Here is a 19,832-nt window from a genome sequence, read left to right on the forward strand (position 1 = left end):
GGGTCAAAACCCTGCTATCTGCACTGGCTACTCCCAAGGCATCCTGAATGTGCATGGCCCAACCACATGGCATGGTGTCAAGCCATGCTTCTGGGTAATTTCCTTTGTCACTTCCCCACTATGCATGCACACCATTACACAAATGCACAGCCAGTGACTGCCTGCTGCCTAGATGCCATCCCATTAGATAGATGCCCTTTTGATCAGCCATACAATCGCACCTGTGATCCTCTACCAGTATAGGGCATCAGAACAGGCCCAGTAAAACACTGCAAACACAATCTTATCCCTTTACATGACACTTTTATCCCCCTTCACCCCATGTCCCCTCTTGGACTGTCTGGTTTGTGTATGTTGTATCTATTGGGGGTGTCATACTTTCATTTTTTTTGCTTTGCTGCCCCAACCATTTGAATATGCCAGCTCCACTCTTTTTTAATACACACCTGCAAATGTGAGTTTATATGCAGCTTTAGGGTTAGGATTAGGATGGATCGCTCCTTCAGTACTGCTCTTGCATTGGGGCATTTACATGCAGGGTCAAAGGTGCATATTTTCCAGGCTAAGTCAGAATATCCTGGCTTCTTTTTGCTCCATTTTTTAACCCTGGAGCATAGCTTCAATCCAGTTTCTGCCCACTTTGGAGTTGTGCATCATCTAAATGCTCTGCCTTCAAACTGGGTGGAAACCGCTTTATTTGACCTGTCTGTTTCACCCTTTAGATTACAGCTCCCAGAATCCTTCACACCTGTTTGATCCTCCCAACAGTGGGGACGCGAAGCCCCTCATCAATTTACATTGCTTCAAAGTCAGGGAAAAAGAGCAGAAAGTGCTTGGGATGGCGGAAATTGCCCTTTATTTGGAAAGCTCCTCACATATTCTTGTTAGAGGTATTTTTGCTGCCACAACTAGAAAGTAAGTAAAGACAAGATAGCGGTGTCATGGGAGTTGCAAGGACCACTTGGGTGGGCAGCAAGGGCTTTAGGAATGCCTTGGTTGAAGACAGGAATGTTTGGGATTTCCGAATTCTGGATAAGGGAGACTCAAGTAGTAGTACCAAGGTTAATTTCTAGGACTGACCCTGGTGCAGTCTTACCAACACCTCTAGTAATGGCAACATCTATAATAAATGTGCCAACAGACATGGCAATTGTTCAAAATGGAGACTGATTCTCAAGATCTCCTGATAAATACTGACTTACAGCGTGCCCGCATCATACGCGGGCGCGCTTTACACAAACTTGAGCTTATGCGTTCAAGCCGGGGGGCGCATGCAGGGCGCGTGCGTGGGGCGGAACGTCCCATTCAACTGAATGGGCGCATGCGCCCGTTGTGCCCCCTCACGCCGCCGCGCATGAGCATAGGTGGAATTCGCCTTACACGGAGGGGTCCGGAACGGATCCCCCGTGTAAGGAGAGGGCGGACTGTATTAGATTCCTCATAATGACTACACTTTGGCATTTGAGGCATGCAAAGCACCAGGATTATAGCTCAGTTATCACGTTACCTCATTTTAGCAGTTATTAGTGTTATTCACTGATAACGCTAGCCCAGACTATCCTACCTGGTCGAATTGCTGATACTGGCAATATTCGATGACCAATGAACTTTCCTCCTTCTTCATACACCGCTATCCTCAGACAAGCCAGAGAAGGCAAAACAACCTGAAGAAATAATTTTTAAAATCAGAAATTATGAGAGGCACTGTTCAATGCGGTGAATAAAAAAACGCATGCTTGCAGTATAGCACTGCAACCTCTGAGAAAGTGCAACTGCTTTCACAAGTATTTTTGCACAAGTATAAGGCTCCATGAGGATTCCATTCTTAATAACAGAAGATGCTATCCCTGAGATATTAAATACTGTGCTAATAAGGGATGCATTTTTATTGGCACTGTACCCTCGTACTGCTAATTTATTATTTCTCTTTCTTCTCGTCCATTGGAGAAGTGGATCTTTCCTGATGATATAGTTATCCTTCTATCAATATGCTCTTATTTTCCAACTAACACAGCAGACATCACACTAGGCTTACAGCTAACTGCTTATAGACAATATAGAACAGGAGACAGAGTGAGATGTTGGATCCCATTGATTTGGTGTCCACAAGCACTCTGTTTACATTGGTCTACTTGCTGTCTACACATCCATAGGCATTCATATAGGTACAAAATTTGTTAAAGCCTTGTGAGAAACCGACAGGTAATAAGATAGGATGCTTTTGATGGCTTCCATGATTGATTTATTTCAAATTATTTATTTATATATTTATTTCATGGAGATGCAGAAGTTCTTGCTTTCCTTGCTTGCTAATCAAAACAGTACCTGTTTGCTTTGATTTATATAATTAGATTACATGCATTGTTCGCTGTGAATTTTAATTTTTCATCTGCCATCTCCTTTTTATAATAAGAAAGTACATGGAACAGATTTTTTTAAAATGTTTATATCTGACACATAATCAAAGTAAATCAATTTATATCATGTTGCATAATTAAATTTGAAAATGAAATATATTTTTGAATAATGGTAACATTTCTAGTCTAGCATTTTGCTTGCTATATTCTTATGGAGTAAAGAATTGATTTACTGTAGCTCAGAAAATGTGTCAGGCTGGTTCATCTCATCTCAGCCACAAATGCACCAAGGGGCAATAGGAGAGCCATTCCTCCCTTCCCTGGAATTTGCAGTACAGGGCTATTGTTAAGGATTACAAAATCATGGATGTAAAAAACTAGCACAAACAATTTAAAGTGTTATGTTTTTATTAATTCTTAGGTATGATATGGATATAAGCCCTTTGTAGAGTCAGAATTGTGCTCAATAACGCAGTCTTATACATATCCATTCAGAAACAGAGTCTCATTATGTTGGATATAGGATTGCAGCCCAAGTCACACTAAGGTTACAAGAAACAAATTTCACTACCTCAAATATATATTTCTTAATTTGGGATTAATATAAGAGATGTAATTAATGACAAACAAATGAAATCAAAGTCTTGTTTTTCTACAACGATTTTGTCAGGTGAAATGGTAATTAGAATAAATCAAACAGATCACCCCAAGGTGTAACTGACTTGAATTGAGACAAACATGATTTTTCTTTAAAATTGCAAATATATGACTGCAGTAATTGTTAACAATACATGACATCTATATACATGACCTGTGTAGGGATCTTGTAGCACCTTTCAGACTAATATAATGCTACAAAATGCTTTTGCATACTGATATTCCAGATTAACACTACTATGTCTCTGATTAGATAACCTGGGATTAAGCATGCATATGTTTTGTTTTGGACTTTGTACAAGGAGCTATTGAATAGTCCCTCACACAATTCAACCCCCTGCTCTGCTCCCAGGAGCTGTCTTGATTGTTTATTCACCAGGCAAGGGAGGGAGGAGGGAAATTACTTGGCAGTGCCTGTCTAGGCTGCAGTTCTGTCCAGGCTGCAGAAACTGCCCATAGAAACATAGAGTTGGAAGAGACCTTAAGAACCATGCCGTCCAAACCACCTGTTATGCAGGAATACATAATCAAAGTACTCATGACAGATAGCCATCCAGCCTCTGTTTAAAAACCTCCAAAGAAGGAGACTCCACCATACTCCAAGGCAGCATGTTCCACTGTCCAAAAGCTCTTACCATCAGGAAGTTGTTCCTAAAGTTGAGGTGGAATCTCTTTTCCTGTAGCTTGAAGCATGGAGCTATGCTGTTCCAGATCTCCAGTGACTATTTAACATTTCCCTTTGTGGGAACTTGCAAACAAAAACAAAAACAAATGCTTACCTTCTTAAATACAATGGCCTCTTCTTCCCATACAGGATTCACAGCATTGCCTTGAGATGTCTTGGTCTTGAGAGCTTTTCGCCTTGTGTCCACAGGTAGACCAAACATATCCACTTCTACATAAGTCCCAACTTTTTTGTCAGAAAGTAATTGTCCAGAAATGATCTAGAAACACAAAGTTTTGATATCTGATGTGATCAGCAAATAGATAACTCCACACACAACAAAACACTTCTGTTGACAAGGAGCATTTCTATGATCAGCAAATATATTGGACTCCCCATCTGGTTAGAAAATACCCCAGAAGTCATTCAAAGCATTTTACAAAAAATTCACAAGATATAGCCACGCTCGGAGCAAAAACATAGAAAAACTATGCAGGACTCTTCTTTTTGTTTTAGGACAAAAACATAGAAAACATATTTAGCTATTTCTAGGAATACTAAGGGAATAAAATCTTTACAGTTTTGGTATCTGGCTTTTGGCAGCATATTTAACAATGGAAGACAAGAAAAGCGCTGCTGGAGGAAGCTAACAGCCAACCTAGTCCAGCATTTGCTCCCCACAGTGGCATGTAAGACAGCATCATCCCCATTACAGAAAAGGAGTCTGGAATTTGATGGAAGTTTTGTTGAATTAAGGGCTCTTTCTACCACATTGGGTACCTTTGCTGCTAGATTTTAAGTTCCTGGGAAGCAACTAGATAAGCGTGTTTAGCAGTCCTGGATTACCACTGACTCCAAGTTACATTTACTTAGTGTTAAATATAATAAATGAAAAATACAACAACATGCATTAGAAGATGGTTCAAGACTTTTTATTGCACTTAAAACTATGATAGGGAGATACTGGAAAAATTATGCTCTCTGCTATAATTCAATATTTGTTAGTGATAGAAATGATCATGGATGGTAGGCACTGAACCATTCCAACTGAGTTTATTTCTAAAGTATGCTAAACTGCCTTATGTGATTTACTTAAGGCACTAATAAATATTATTTTATGCACTGCCTATGGAATACTGAGCCATTTTTTATTCTACACTGTTTTGTACAATGGGAGAAGGGTTTTGTCTGTCTGTTACATGTTTAATACTTCACTAATTTTCTTCTTGAAGGAAGCAATGAGTAATTTTTTCAATTTCTTCTCATCCAGTTTTCAAAGACTATTCAAAATTTGGGACTCATTCTGTGCAAATTTCCCACAAGACTGCTTTGCACTTAATATTTCTGAACAGAAAATGTTTTTTGAGTAAACCATCTTACTAGCAGTAATTAATTAATTAATTAAAACTTTGTGTTGACTGCAATGGCTTGCTATCCAGAGAGGCACATATTCCACTTTTTGGGAAAAGAGTTTTCTTATTTACATTCAAACAGAGCTATCAGATTTTAACCTTTCCCCACACAATGTGGAACATTGTACACAGTTTGCATAAAGCAGGGTGGGGATACACCACACACTATTTTCAGCTGACTCTCTCTATAAACATCTTCTTCTAAAATCCAGACTGGGACTGTTTCACTTGCCCCTAAATCCAAAAGTATTTAACACAGAGCTAGAACATTCTGTGGAGGGGGCTAATGAAACAAAACAGTATGAAACGGTGTAGAAATCTGCCTCCTTGGATAATGGCCAAAATGCACACAATACCAGCTACATTTCCCTGAAAATTATCTTCCTTCCTGTTCTGTGCCTGGAATGCCAATACACATTTGTGCCTAAGTAAACTGAAGTAAATGGCCAATTTGCTTGAGTTATGCTATTTTTGCAGCTGTGTGACCTCCACTAACACTGTGCATGCTTGTAACAATACAAGCGTCACTGAACAGTGAGACGTGCATGGAGAGATATTTCTGATAACGCTGCTGTGATTTCTAATGACTAGTTCATAAAAAGGAACCATATTTCCTGTGAAAATACCACAGTGAAGACTCTTCTATTATTGTATACCTCCAGTGAATAAAAGAGCAAATAAGGCCTTGCAATGGCTTCTATTCCCCCAATGCCTTTCCGTTTCTCACTCTAATTTAGGTGGGCTTTGCATACCTGAAGCTGATAGTGGGCTTGGACTGCTCAAGGGTTCCAGACAGTGCTGCTTTTTATGTTTGGGTGGGGACCACAGTTATGCTGGCTGAAGGTTTTTGTGAGCTGCAAGTTGTTGTTCCCCAAAATAACTTTTCCAAGCTCCAGTTCAGGGCCTAGTATTTATTTATTTTCAGGCTACAGAATTGTATGAGGCATCTCCTTGATTTTGCTTGTTTATTGTGTTTTACCTTTCCCCACAGCAGTCCCTTATTTCATCATTTTTGATGCATTTTCCTTTGATTTGCACTCACAGCTAGCAAACATGTTTTATACAGAAATTTCTTATTGAAGGAAGCTCCACAGAAAACCCCAAGAATATGGGGACTCTTTTGCAGACCAGGAGCTGAAGCAGGGAATGACAGCAGGACTATCTGCTTGAGGATACAGCCTGCTCCATTCTTCCTCCCATGATCCTCCAGAGGGTTGTTTGTAGGAAAATGTTATTATCCTCTCACATCATATATCAGATAAGAGAAATTCATCCCACTGTAGTTTCTTTGGTCTTTTACAACCTTTGGGTCAGATTTTTCCACCAGCTGTTTAATATACAGAGGCGTGGCAGGTCATGATTCCCATGTCAGTGGGGCAGTGAATTCACTTAAGCTCAAGGCTGAACTTTAAATATGTTGGATATCCAAGGAGGCAGCATCTTGGATATGCTGGATTCTACGCCTCAAAATAGATTCAGAACCTTAGAAAGTTGCCTTAAAGTCCTTCCAGATTCAGCACTTCACTGACATGGCTACTGCAGTTTGCCACCACACAGTTGTTGGTTCTATATACTTTCAATGGGAAAAAAGTAACATCTTGGACACATATACACAGCCTCCACAATGATGCAACACATGCGTATTTTTTACTTATGAATTGTTAGCCAAATACAAAACATAATATGAAAAGCTATCCTGATGTTTAACATTTAGGGAGCTTATAGAATGAAAATTGCATACATACCTTCACAGACAACGTGTTTGCTACTATTCCATCTACAATACCTTCAGAAAATGGATCAAAGTGCTTGTCTGGTCTTCTCATGAATTCTGGCTTTAGTCTGTACCCACTTTTGCCATTATATTCATACATCCCCATGTTTATTTGCATAGACAAATCTAAGTGTCAAAAAACAAAATATTCAATCTTAGATGTTATGGGACAGAACACACACAGAAGAACCTGAAAGCTCCACTAGAGGTCTCCTGTCTTCTTTAAATGCTCAGAGTTGTCATATTTGATTCTCTCTAGAAAAGCAAAAGCAAGCTCCTCTTTCCGCACACATTAATTTGAAATTATTTTAAGTTTTAAACATAAGAAAATAATGGATGTGTGCCTCTAAATACTTCCCTCCTGCCCTGTTTCTTTTTCTCACTCCCTGGCACTCATTCTCTTTCTCTGTTTTTCTCTAGCTACTACACCTCAAGATAGTAAACTTAAGTTCTACAAAATACAGTAGTCCAAGTGCCTCTGTTATTGCAGGACTTACATCATGGATGTCCCATTTCACCCATTATACTATCCATAAGGATATGTGCTTGACAACAGTCAAGATTGCATGGGTAGATAAGAACAAATGGGTGAAGTAAGCTTTCCCACTTTGACTCATCTATCTAAGATAGGCAATGGAAATTGAAAAAATGCAAAGAAAATATCAATATTTTGTTGGTGTAATATGTTTTCAAACAACATAATTTTTTTTGATTGACAGGTAACAGTTGACTGTTGGAAGGTTTGGTTGGTTGAGAGTTATGATTTTTGGGTGCTGTGAGTTGGTCTTGCCTTAAATATATTACTGGTCGACATATTTATTCTCTGGCTTTGCTTGAAGCTGGAATGGATAGCTCAATGGGTAAATTAGAAAATTCTATAAACAGTATAGATCTTGTAGCACCTTTGAGACTAAATGAAAGAAAGAAATTGGCAGCACAAGCTTTTGTAGACTTCAGTCTACTTCCTCAGATGTATCTCATGTATTGGAGGAAATAGACTGAACTCTACGAAAGTTCGTGCTGCCAATTTCTTTCTTTCAGTTAGTCTTAAAGGTGCTACAAGATCTCTCTGCATACTGACTCCCCAGACTAACACTACTATATCTTCATAATCAGCAAAGTTTCTGTTTTTATGAAAATAATGTTCCTAAGCATTTCTTAAGTACCAGTTGTTTTTATTGATTTACGGTATGTTTTATTTAGGCCATCAGCACATGTACATTTTCAAGTGTAGGAATTCTTTATGTTGTATGGTGGCTCTTTCATCATAGAAGGGAAACACTAGTTGTGAGATTTCCACTTTGGCTGTTAGAGCCATGACCATCAACATAACCGCAGCATACTCTGCACATAATTTGAAATTGCTTACTACATGGCCCAAAGACTTCAAAATTCATTGCCATTTTCATTGGGATCTGTGTGTTTTTATTTATTTCAAACACTGTGGACTTCTTTTGATGTTTATAAGTCAAACAGTACAGCTAAATGAACATTCTCTCTCTCAAATTAATTTCCTGCTGTGCATATCCATAATACTAATTGCATGTTCCTAATCAAACATTTTGGTATCATTAATAGCCTTTCCTTGATTTATTATCACCACAGAACTGGGGTGACAATTTATGCCTCTTGAAAGAGTACAACCAATCAAACAGATTTATGAAACAACAGGCAAATCTTTGGCACAGGTGGAAAACGTATGGCTCTCCAGATGTTGTTGTACCAGCTTCCATTCACTCTAGCCAGCATAGCTGATGGAGACAGATGGAGGTTGCAGTTTAGCAGCACCCAGAAGAACAGAAGTTCCCCATCCTTGGTCAACAATGTGCCCTAGCTTAAAAAATTTCAAAACACATTTTCAACATACAGCTAAAATAAATAACAGTGGAGATTTGCTTAAGAAGCACAATAGTTTGCATAGTCAGTATGCAGCTTATTTCAGTTATCAATTTTAAGAAGCTATTGGCTTCAAGAGAGGTATGCAGGCAGCACTTTAGTTTTCCAACTTTTCAGTTCACAAACTCAGTTCTGCTGTCATCATCACATTTTTCACAAGAGAGAAACAAAAAACAAAGGAGCTTGTAGATGCTTACCTACAGTTTGGAAGTTCAGAGCAACCATTTGACAGCCCGCATTCCAGAAGAGCTGAGGCATATAATTTGAGGAATCAACACGTGTCCCTTTTGGATAAATTCGGCTCAGCTGCATTTTATTATACCTAAATTGTGTGTGGTTAAGATAAAATACAACTGGAAAAGCTACCCAACTTAACACATAGCACAACGAGGATATTTTTTTGAGACGACTGCCTTCTGGGGATGAAGACAGATCTTTCTCAATAGGATGATGCATAGAATAATAAAATCTGATAGACAAAGGATGGAAACTACACACACACACACACACACACACACACACACACACACTGATAGGAGAATCACTGCAGGTTAAATAGATCAGGGTTTTTAAAAATCCTATAAACTAACTCAAGGAAACACAAAACTATCTTATAGTATAGAGGATCAGGCTATTTGGCCCTCTGAACCAGTGTATTCTGTTTGGATTAACAGTGTCTCTCTAGGGTCTCCAGCAGAAATTGTCTTAACTACCACCCACTACCTGTGATCCACAGGCTCAGTTTGGGTTTTTCTGTCTGAAAATCACAGGCTTTTAAACAGTTTCTGTTGCTCAAAGAACACAAACCTTACTAGTAAGTAGAAGGAAGAATACAAAAGGCACTGATAGGAAGGGATCTAAAATTTTGAGGATGCAAGGAGATTTACATATGCACTTATACAAACTGAACTGTCCTGCAGGCATCTGCAAAAAGAGCTAGTTAGAACACACTGAAGAACCAGTGAAGGCATTAAAAAGTGTTCATACAGCTTTGAAAGTGTCCACCTTAGTTTTGCATAACTGCAGTACTATGTGAAGAACAATGGATACACTTCTGATATCAAGGTGACTAGCTTGTAAATGGCAAATTAAATCCCATTACGTTTTGTGATGCATTTGTCTTATAGAGTCTATTTTCTAAGAATGAAAAGGAAGGGAAATTATGTATAAAACATATTTCATGTATTTATTGAGAAAATAAACATTTTTGCTAAGTAGTATTTAAATTGGTGCTGTATGTGGAGTTCCTTTAAAACAAATCAACTCTCAATAACAACAACAACAACACCCAGGAACCTGATGTCATCATTATGATCTAAGTCTTACAAGATATTTTTCTCAGTTACAAAGATACTCCACAAACTCAACCGGAGATTTTGTGAGCTGCTCAAGTGCTTTGGTTTCCACAAAGGAAGACATTTCGAAACTCTTGTTCCGTTCTGTAATTTAAAAGAAAACAAAAGGGTAAAAAATAAACTGATTTGGACTTACCACAGTAATAGTTTCATGAAGGATTATATTTTGTGTTAATAAGCATGTGCACGGGTGCGGGCAGAGATATTACTGTGCTTACAAATAAGCTCTGAATTATGTATCTCCACCAGAGTCTTCCTTGGTAACTTATTTTATTATATTTTATGTGAAATAGCATAGAATTAGCTGGTCATCAATCTGAAATGCTTTGTTTAAACATAAACCAACCAAGCCATCTACTAACAGGTTTTGCCAGAAGATGGCAGAATATTCCAAACTAGCCAAATTCACATTGACTGTGAAGTCGAAGGCTTTTGTGGCTGGCATCCATAATTTTTTGTGAGGTTTTCGGGCTATGTGGCCATGTTCTAGAAGAGTTTCTTCCAGACGTTTCGCCAGCATCTGTGGCTGGCATCTGAAGATATACCCAAGTCCTTTCCAGGCAAGCATTCTCTGAAGATGCCAGCCACAAATGCTGGTGAAACATCAGGAAGAAACTCTTCTAGAACATGGCCACATAGCCTGAAAAAAACACAAAAAACTTCACATTGATTGCTAAATTACCCTAACACCAGAATTAGGATCAAATATGTTATGTGTCTGCAGAAAATGGAAAATGAAGCCAGCTGCTCTGGGACAACATTTGCAAGCACTGAGAAAGAAGAAGAATGTAGAACTCTGGCAATTAACCAACCAGCTAGTTAATCAATTGGTCAATACTTTATTTCCCATTTTTCCCCTAAGACCTCAAGGGGATTCAAGGTGGTTTACAGAATTAAAAGAGGTTCAAGTAAAACGCATATAACTAAAACATATAAAAGGTTAAGAGTAAAATAGAATTAAACTGTCTATAGAAATAAAACCATATAAAATACTATTTCTAAAAGCATATATTAAAATCAAAATCAAAGCAGAAGTGTCCAATGGAAAGGGTCCTCCCATAGCAATTTTGCCAGGGATCCAATTACATCAGGGATGAAATCCACTCTGCCCCATCATTCAGTTGAGATCACCAGTACTGGTATCAGTTCTTTACCCTTGTTTCACCATATAGAGGCAACTGGAAATGACTTCCATGTTTTCTCTTGCCCACACTGCAGTGCAAAGTGCTCACCTCAATATGTCCTGCTAGCCTTAATGTGATTTTTTTCATCTTGTGTAAAGACTTTCTCTGATGGCATTTACTCTCATTTGTGGGTTTGGGGAAGTCCTTTGATAAGATGCCCTCAGTCAGTGGTGTCAAATGGATTCACCTGTGAACCAGGCAATGAATCTGATAAAGGTTTCAGTCTGAACTAAACCTATTTTGGGGATAGAGTTCAGCACCTTGGATAGTTCCTTTAACAATCAGATGAAACCCCAGAGTAGATTTGCTATGCTGCCAAAACAGGTGCCTCTAGTGCTCTCTTTGAGTAGTTTGACACTGGAGACCAGGGTTCCAAAGTCCACAATGCCACAGAAACCCACTGGGTGACTTTGGGCAAGTCACATGCTCTTAGCCTCAGACAAATCTTGCCAAGAAAACCCCTTGATATATTCTCCCTAGGGTTGCCAAAAGATGGGAATGACTTGAAGGCACACAACAACAACAACAACAACACTGCTCTCTTTGCTACTGTCTGAATGAACCATGATACGCCCTGTTCTCTCTGCTGCCAATGCATTCCCCCACCTCTGAGGCCAAAGAGACACCATCACTGCCCAGAGTAAGAAGGAAAGATGAGTACAAGCTGCTGTTGCTTCTTTTTGCTCCTGGCCCTATTCACTTGGTCAAATGCAGAAGGGGGAGCAAAAAGACAGCAAGGAAGTGGTAGCAACAGTAGGAGGAGTAACAAATTTCTGAAGTTCAAGAGACTGGCAGACAATGATGGATGATGTTTGCCTATCATTCCAGCCCTCTTGATGTGTAAACTCTCCATGCCACATGGAACAGTCACAAGCAGTGGCAATCAGTAGTGTTATGTCAGTAGCAGTGGAGAATCCAGCCTGTATTTTAGCCTGAACATGAGCTATGCCTCAAATAGATTCAGCACCTTGGATGTCCTCTTTAATGTTTGGACTAAAATTCAGAGCAGATTTACCACCCCAACGACTTGGGAGCCACCAGGCACAATTTGACAATTGGCAGCTGAAGGCAATACCTTTGTTATAATGCAATAAACGATCAAATCAGTGTGTGATGAACATTTTTCATCAAGCTAAATGGTAAGCAAACTGAAAGGGTGGTGGTGGAGAAAACGAAGCTGCTGTACAGGGTTAGAAGCAGATACTAATAGAAGGGTAGGAAGCCAAGTAGATCTGTATAAGTGAGGCTCTGTCTGATACATAAAGAAACCAGAGAAATCTACAAGGACAGAGAAAGATGATTGCTCCCCCTTTAAAAATATAATTATTAGCAGAACCAACAAGAGCACATGTACAGAGGGCAAAACCTAAAAGAAAACATCATATATAATAATAGCAGTGTTTTAAATCAACACTACAGATTTTGTTGAAGGCAAGGAAAAACCCATTACTCAGAAGCTCTTTCCAACTTCCCTTATGAAGCACAGGAATAGTTGTCCTTGGAGACAGGTTAAAAAAATAACAATAATGTTTTCCCCAATTTGTTCCTATTAGCGTTTTCTGGCATTGACATTTTTGGTTCTGTCTGTAATATAGTTAGTTTTATTTTTGGCAGTCTAGGGCACCATTGATTACACTGGCAGGAATCTTGAGCAGTAAGAAGCAATGTAATTATAATAATGTTAGTAGTTTTCCAAAGCAGAAGACAACAACAGTATTCAATTAATAAATTAAGAATGGAAGAACAGACATGCTTGGAGAAAAGCAATATGTGGTTCACCTTTACAAGACAGAAGGTATTTCAAAACCAGACAATAGGTTGTAGAATGCATTTTGTTTTTAGCAGCCTATAGTGGCAGTTAATATGGGGTTTTAACTTGACTTGATCCACCTCTGTATCTGCAGAGACTTTCCCTCTTTCTCCTGCAAGCAATCTAACACTGTTGTTGTGTGCTTTCTGACTTATGGCTATCCTAAGGCAACCCTATCATGGAGTTTTCCTGGCAAGACTTGTCCACAAGAGGTTTTCATTGCTTTCCTTTGAGGCTGAGAGAATGTGACCTTCCCAAGGTGACCCAGTGGGTTTCCATGGCTGAGCTGGGAATCAAATCCTCATCTCCAGTTGCAGCCCAATGCTCAGACCACTATACCACGCTGGCTCCAGCCAAGGGCCATCTTGTACATGAAGGCATCTTCCTTCAGGTATTACTTAGGAGTAGTTACAAAAACTGCCCAAGTCATATTCAATTGAAGTTAGAAGAAACATAAGCCCTAATGGGACTAGCTGAACATTCCTATTCTATTCACAAGCCATAAGGTGTTCTGGGTCCTTGGATGTTCAGGAGTCTGGACTCCTTTATCCAGCCTGAGACCAAGCTTTCCTGGGAAAGGTGAGGCAGACAGCAACACACCAGCATCATTCATAAGTCCCAAAGTCTCTCAGATGGTCTACCAGTTTCTCTTGGTCAGTCTCTTTGTCTCTCTCTTGAAGCTTCCACACTGATCTTCAAACTGGCCATTCTCATTGGGCAATTGTCTCTCATGATCTCTCTCATGATCTCTGTTGCTCCTATGTCATGCTGCCCCCCATAAAGGTAACTTACCATCACATCATTAACTCTTTACCTGAAAGAGACACTGAAATTGGGATGGCATGGGATGCACAAAACATATGTGCAGTCTGTGGTGAGCTTCCTAAAGGAACACATAAAGCTCTACACAAAATCCTTGCAGACACAAGCTTACATTCTGGTCTGTCAAGTGAACAAAGGTCTAGAATGTGAATGGCATCTTTAATCATTGCCATCTATGGCCAGTAATTAGTTGTTTCTGCCTAGTGTAAAACATCTTTTGTGAACACAGGCACTGCTAACAAAAAAGCATAAGACTCCTGAACAGAAAAGCTGAATGTATGTTTGGAATGCATATACTCAGTATCTGGAATTTATAACCTTCTGGATCTGCAGTGCCTATGAAACACACTTAAGATTCAGTTCTGTTCCAATTGGAATGGCATAGACTGTTCTTTAAAATGCAGAAGCTGAGGCCACTATGTCTATCCTGTCAAAACCAAGTGAAACAGGACAGGCTCTCAAAGGGGGCTCTGCATTAAGTACAAGAAAGGTGTCAGTTTGTTTGTTCATGTTGTAGTAAATTGCATTCCCAGCAAGGCCCCTCCAGGAGGGGAGAAAAGGAATGAAATCCACAGCAGGCAGTCATGACTATGGGCCATTAATTTCTAAAACACCAGTTTATGACAGATGAAAACCAAATGGAATGTACATGAGAGATGGTTCTTTCATTCTTGTTGTTGTACATATAAATGAAGGCATTTTGCAAATCAAATCAAAACAAAACAAAAACTTGATTCTAGCACAATACTACTTGTAAAAAACTTGTGTCACAAGACTAATACAGTTACCATCTTCTATTTTTCACTGGCTTTAGAACTGGGATTGTGAAAATGGTGTCTGAGTGTTGCACATGCCCTTGAAACTTTGTTCACAAAAACATTTTTAAAGCCCCGATAGTATTATAAAAACATAGCAATTTTTCTCTCCTTGTCAACATTACTCTCCCCCTCTCCATTCTGAAACCATAAAATTTGGACATATTTCAGTCAATTCCCAGAATTGAAGTGATGTGACGTCACTTCTTATTGTGTCAGGAGAAGCTGTATGGATTTAAAGGCTCTGGGAGGAATGGTCGTCTCCTTGTCCATGGTTGCCCTGCTTCAGAAAAATGTTTCATACAGAGATACAATAAGTGGAACCTGAAAATGCTTAACTTGACTGATTGTGTCATTAACCTTTTAGATTGCCACTGCTTAGACTTGAAGAGCACACTGGTATAAGCCATTTTCTGGCTCCACTATCAATGCTGATGAATATCATTGCTATGAATTTTAAGGTCAGCCTCATTCCTTATAGGAATGTAAATCCTCCATTATCTCATGCTTTCTCCTGAGAATGAGGACCCTCATATAATAATAATTGATATAATAATATTTATTTCTTATTTGCCTCTCCCCAAGGAGAGTTAGCACCCTAACATTTCTTGTTGCTGGAGAGATGATGAGAGACTTCTTTCCCTTTTTGGCTGAAGTTGTCAGTTTGCGAGACAAGATTTTGTGCAAATTGTGAAGTTGGGCAAAACTACATGAGCTACGCAACAGAAAATGCTTGTTGCATGGGCTTGGAAAATGAAAGGTATCAGATGGATTGCTTACATTTTTTTCATCAATAAAACAGGCCTTCTGTGTTTATAGTGTGTACTTTGCTTTACAAAGAGGAAAGAAAGTAACATAAAACAGACATCACTGAGTAAATTATGACAATCTCAACTTTAAAAACATCAGCCACATGCTCTTCGTATTCTTCTCATACTGGAGAGCCTTTCTGGAGGTTGGTGCTTTCTGGGCAGAATGTCAACATGTAAAGACAAGCTCCAGAACAACCAATTTTGTGAATTTTCTTTACATCCATATTGACAAATGAGATCCCACTTTTCTCCACATTCCTGTATCATCATATCAAGTAAGCATCTCTTATGTTAACACTCTCAGGACCACTGCTGGCAGGATTAACCTCACTGATATCAAGCAGAATCCTCACCTTCCCTTAAAAATTTCTATGACATTTTGCTTAGAAATGCAATTACAGGGTTCTTGGTCACTGTGCATACAGCACTACCAAATCCAGTTATCCTGAACAGTCTACTTCATTTGGCTTCTGTAACAATCTGTAGAGCTCTAGGGAGGATCTGGCTCAGTCTTTGCACTATAACTATACTAAGTTAGCATGTAATGAGTTTTATTTTTTTATTAGCTATCGAGTTAAGTGGCTACTAAGCTGACGTACAGGAGCACTGAACCTACCTTACCTATCTCTACAGAGGTATAGTGATGGCTGTTTTCTGTAAGCACAAAGATCCCACCCTTTAATACATATCCAGAATATTTATCATATGATCATAAAATGCAATTGCAAAAACCTTGTCAGCATTCTGAGTAGGTTTATCTAATACCTATTCAATGTACAAAAGGATTGAAAAGAATTGCTGTTGTAGTTGATATTTCGAATGAAAGCCTCTATTACACCCTGAGATTCATGAGAATTCACCTTTTCTTGAAAATTCACACTGTTGGAAGGCTTGCGGTGTATTTTGGAGACATAAAATAAACACAAAGCTATGCACACCATTTGAAAAGTAAACAGTTGAGAAGAGTACAACTGAAACATAACACAATCTTGCATATAAAATACACATAAAATGAATATATTAAGTAAAATGCACATACTTTACATTTCCAAGAGAGAAGAATAAAACTAAACTTGCAAACTTACAAACAAATTAAGAAAGCATGGGATAACAATGCAGGTGGACTTTAAAGAAATGTAACAAAGTTGATGCTGAGTGTTTTCTACATCTGTAAGTGAATATACTATCTATAGCGATTAACTAGATCTGCAATTCTTACTCAAGAGAATCCAATTTCATGATCCCTCCCTCATCCACCAACGTTCTACAGAAATAATGAAGTCATGCAGCTCCACAAGTAGGCAGACTGCAACTCCTATCAGCCTTAGCTAGTGTAACCTATAGTTAAGTGTGGTGAAAGAGGCAACTGAACACTTTGGGCTAGCCAACAACATTCTTAACAACTACTCTTTCCCCTTCCATAAACACACATACACGCACTATATGCCTTGCAATTAAGAGAGAGCTCAGGATCATCTAAGAAAAATGTTAAGTGAGGGTGGAAAACGTTGTTTAGCAAACCCACAAAAGCAAAGGCAGCTCAGTTTCTCCCTCCTCATTCTTCTCCATTTTTATGACAGACCTTTCTGTTTGCTACATAGAGGCAAAACAAGTATATTCTTTTAAAAGATGTCTTTATGAAAACCATGTATGCAAATAGTTTGTGGGTCCCAATAAACATTGTGATATCTCCACAGTTTCACAAATCATAGGACTAAATTCAGTATCAATTCTACCTAGAGTAGACCAAGTAAGATCAATAGGACTTTAGTTACACTAACAAATTCCATTAATTCGTTCCAATGACTCTACTTTAAGTAGGTGTAATGTTAGATTTAGCATGCGGTTTCACTTTGGATTTTGTTTGTTGTTGTTATATGCATTCAAGTTGTTCCCAATTTATGATGAATCTTAGGTGAATCTTTCAAGATGTTTTGTTTGCAGGTTTGTTCAGAGGAGGTTTGCCATTGACTTCCCATGAGGGTGAGAGCATATGACTTGTCCTAGTAAATGTTCTCTATTTGGTAGATGAACTCCAAATGTAAGGGCCTAAATACCCTGAAGGCACCAGATCATGTCTGATCTTAGAAGCTGTGCAGGGTCAGCCCTGGTTAGTACTTGGATGGGAGACCTGGTTAGTACTTGGATGGGAGGTGCTGTACGCTCTTTTTCAGAGGAAGGCATTGGCAAAACCATCTTTGAATATTCCTTGCCTAAGAAAACCCTACAAATTCATGGAGTCACCATAATTTGAAAGTACACATGCAAACACATATAGACATACACACTGTAAATGTAGCTAACTCATATTGTAAAAAGAGACCCCCCCCTTAGATTTTCCCCAGCTCTTACAAAAAACACAGACAAACAAACCCCGAAACTGATAACCGTGATAGCCACAAGACCTCCCAGAGTGGAGGCTGATACTGGTTTCGTGTGATCCTGAAGAGATACGAGATCAGAAGCCGAATCTGCTCTGCTAAAACCTGACTTTGGCTTTGTGGAGCTCAGCATAACATTGCTGTCAAATTGATATCATCAGTGTTCTTATTCCACAGCCCAGCTATCTCTGGTCAACCCAGATATTTTAAGGCAAATAGACTCTTAAGAAGATTTCATGAGACTCTATTGGCTGCCTCCTCCAAGGAAGCTTAAATCCCCACTGCTCAGGGAAGATGACAGCACAGTCACATGTGTTGCCAAAATAATCTGCATCTTCCCTGACAACCTGCATGAATCTCACTTAGTGCTATATTCTTTAAAAAGAAGTCCAGTGTGACTAATTTCTTAAGGGAGAACATGAAATCCTCCTAAAATGATGAATGTAAGGGATGGAGGACCAGAAGTGATGCTATCAAATTTCTTTTAATGGTTTTCGATTACTATTTTTATGATCGGGGGGAGGGTTGCGATATGGGGTTGGTCCTTTAATTGTAATGTTTAACTGTATGGTGTTTTATTGTTATACCTGTTGTAATCCGCTTTGATTCCTTGTGAAAAAGTGGAATATAAATAAATCATATTAGTAGTAGTAGGAATAGTAGGAGTAGTAGTACTTCTTACTCACTTTGAGAGGTCTCAAAGGACTCAAACTTCACAGGCTGGATGTAATTCACCAAGTTGGACATTTCCTCAGTGGCCATAGCTTCACTTCCAGCTGTGCCCTAGAACAAAAGTAGACTAGTATCATGTATAGAACTTGTCAGTATCAAATTATTATGCCGGTATCAATAACGGTTTTGCCAACAATGTCAACAACTGCATCCAAAGACCAGAAAGACAACCACTAGCTGTGAATATGGAGAATCCTTTCCAGCACTTTCTAGATTTTCCAACTCTGTAATATGTATTTCACTGAAAATCTAGAGGGTAGAACACATTCTGTTTGCCCATCGTTATTCCATATTTCCTTAGCACCATATTTAAATATTTTTATGCCCTGTAATTTCTTTAATGCTACAATGGTATGGAAATATGTGCAAACTAGGTACTTATTTTATTTATCCTGAGTTTCAAACATACTTCATCTCCCCAAGCAGTTCACAGCAATTAAAATTCAGTATACAGTGCTGTGGTTGTGCTCCATATAAATCAAAATAAGATTCAAGTCCTTAGGCTAAGCAACTGAAAGAGAAGACACACAGCAGAAGGAAAACACAGAGAAAAGGTGGGGATAAGTATGATAATGTGAGGACAAAGAGTTGTTAATGGGGCTGGGCTTATCTTTTGTTGCTGGTGTGTTTGGTGTGATGAACAAGGTACAACTATTACACAGCCCTATAGTCCTCTGGACTATAACAAAAGATAGAATGGCTCTTTCTTGCTCCCACAGTCACAAACCAACTGAAAGGTTTAATTAAGAGGACATTATTTTTCTGATTTCAGGCAAATAATAGAGCACTTTCTAAGGAAGGAAAAAAGGAAGCTTTCTGCAGTTGCTTATTTTCTAGGTTAGGAGTGGGGAACTGATTTGCCCTTTTAGGACAGAACCTCACCCTTTCAACCTCATATGGGTCAAAAGATATCAGGGGGCACAACCACACTTTTGGCAGTGCATGATAACTCCCTGAATCTGAATCACAACTTCTTTGGCTACTGAGCTGTCTGGAGCTTCCAGGTGGTGTTACAGTTGAGGGCCTGGTTTTGCTCAATCCTCATCTTTTCTCTTCAGCAAGAGGAATGAAGCAAGCAAAGCTGTATGCAAATCTAAGTGGCTGTGATGCAACTGGAATAGATCTGGGAAGCTTCATCTATCCTGTGCTTTCTGTGGTCAA

The 19,832-nt window shown here is 39.0% G+C and overlaps 1 protein-coding gene across 2 annotated transcripts in view; it reads right to left on the bottom strand.

The window, feature by feature from the left end:
• Positions 1-19,832, bottom strand: part of PLCB1 (phospholipase C beta 1) — a 581,938-nt gene that overhangs the window by 87,832 nt on the left and 474,274 nt on the right. For both annotated transcript variants that reach the window (XM_089519303.1, XM_089519304.1), the window contains exons 16-21: positions 18,626-18,722; positions 10,115-10,199; positions 8,958-9,082; positions 6,836-6,990; positions 3,794-3,958; positions 1,565-1,664 (exon numbers count right to left, since the gene is read on the bottom strand). In XM_089519303.1, coding sequence (XP_089375429.1) covers positions 1,565-1,664; positions 3,794-3,958; positions 6,836-6,990; positions 8,958-9,082; positions 10,115-10,199; positions 18,626-18,722 — 727 coding nt within the window. The remainder of the gene's footprint in view (positions 1-1,564; positions 1,665-3,793; positions 3,959-6,835; positions 6,991-8,957; positions 9,083-10,114; positions 10,200-18,625; positions 18,723-19,832) is intronic.

This window comes from Sceloporus occidentalis, unplaced genomic scaffold (assembly GCF_023333645.1).
Source record: "Sceloporus occidentalis isolate IW3139 unplaced genomic scaffold, rSceOcc1.0.p SCAF_4, whole genome shotgun sequence".
In the NCBI taxonomy this organism is placed as follows: domain Eukaryota; kingdom Metazoa; phylum Chordata; class Lepidosauria; order Squamata; family Phrynosomatidae; genus Sceloporus; species Sceloporus occidentalis.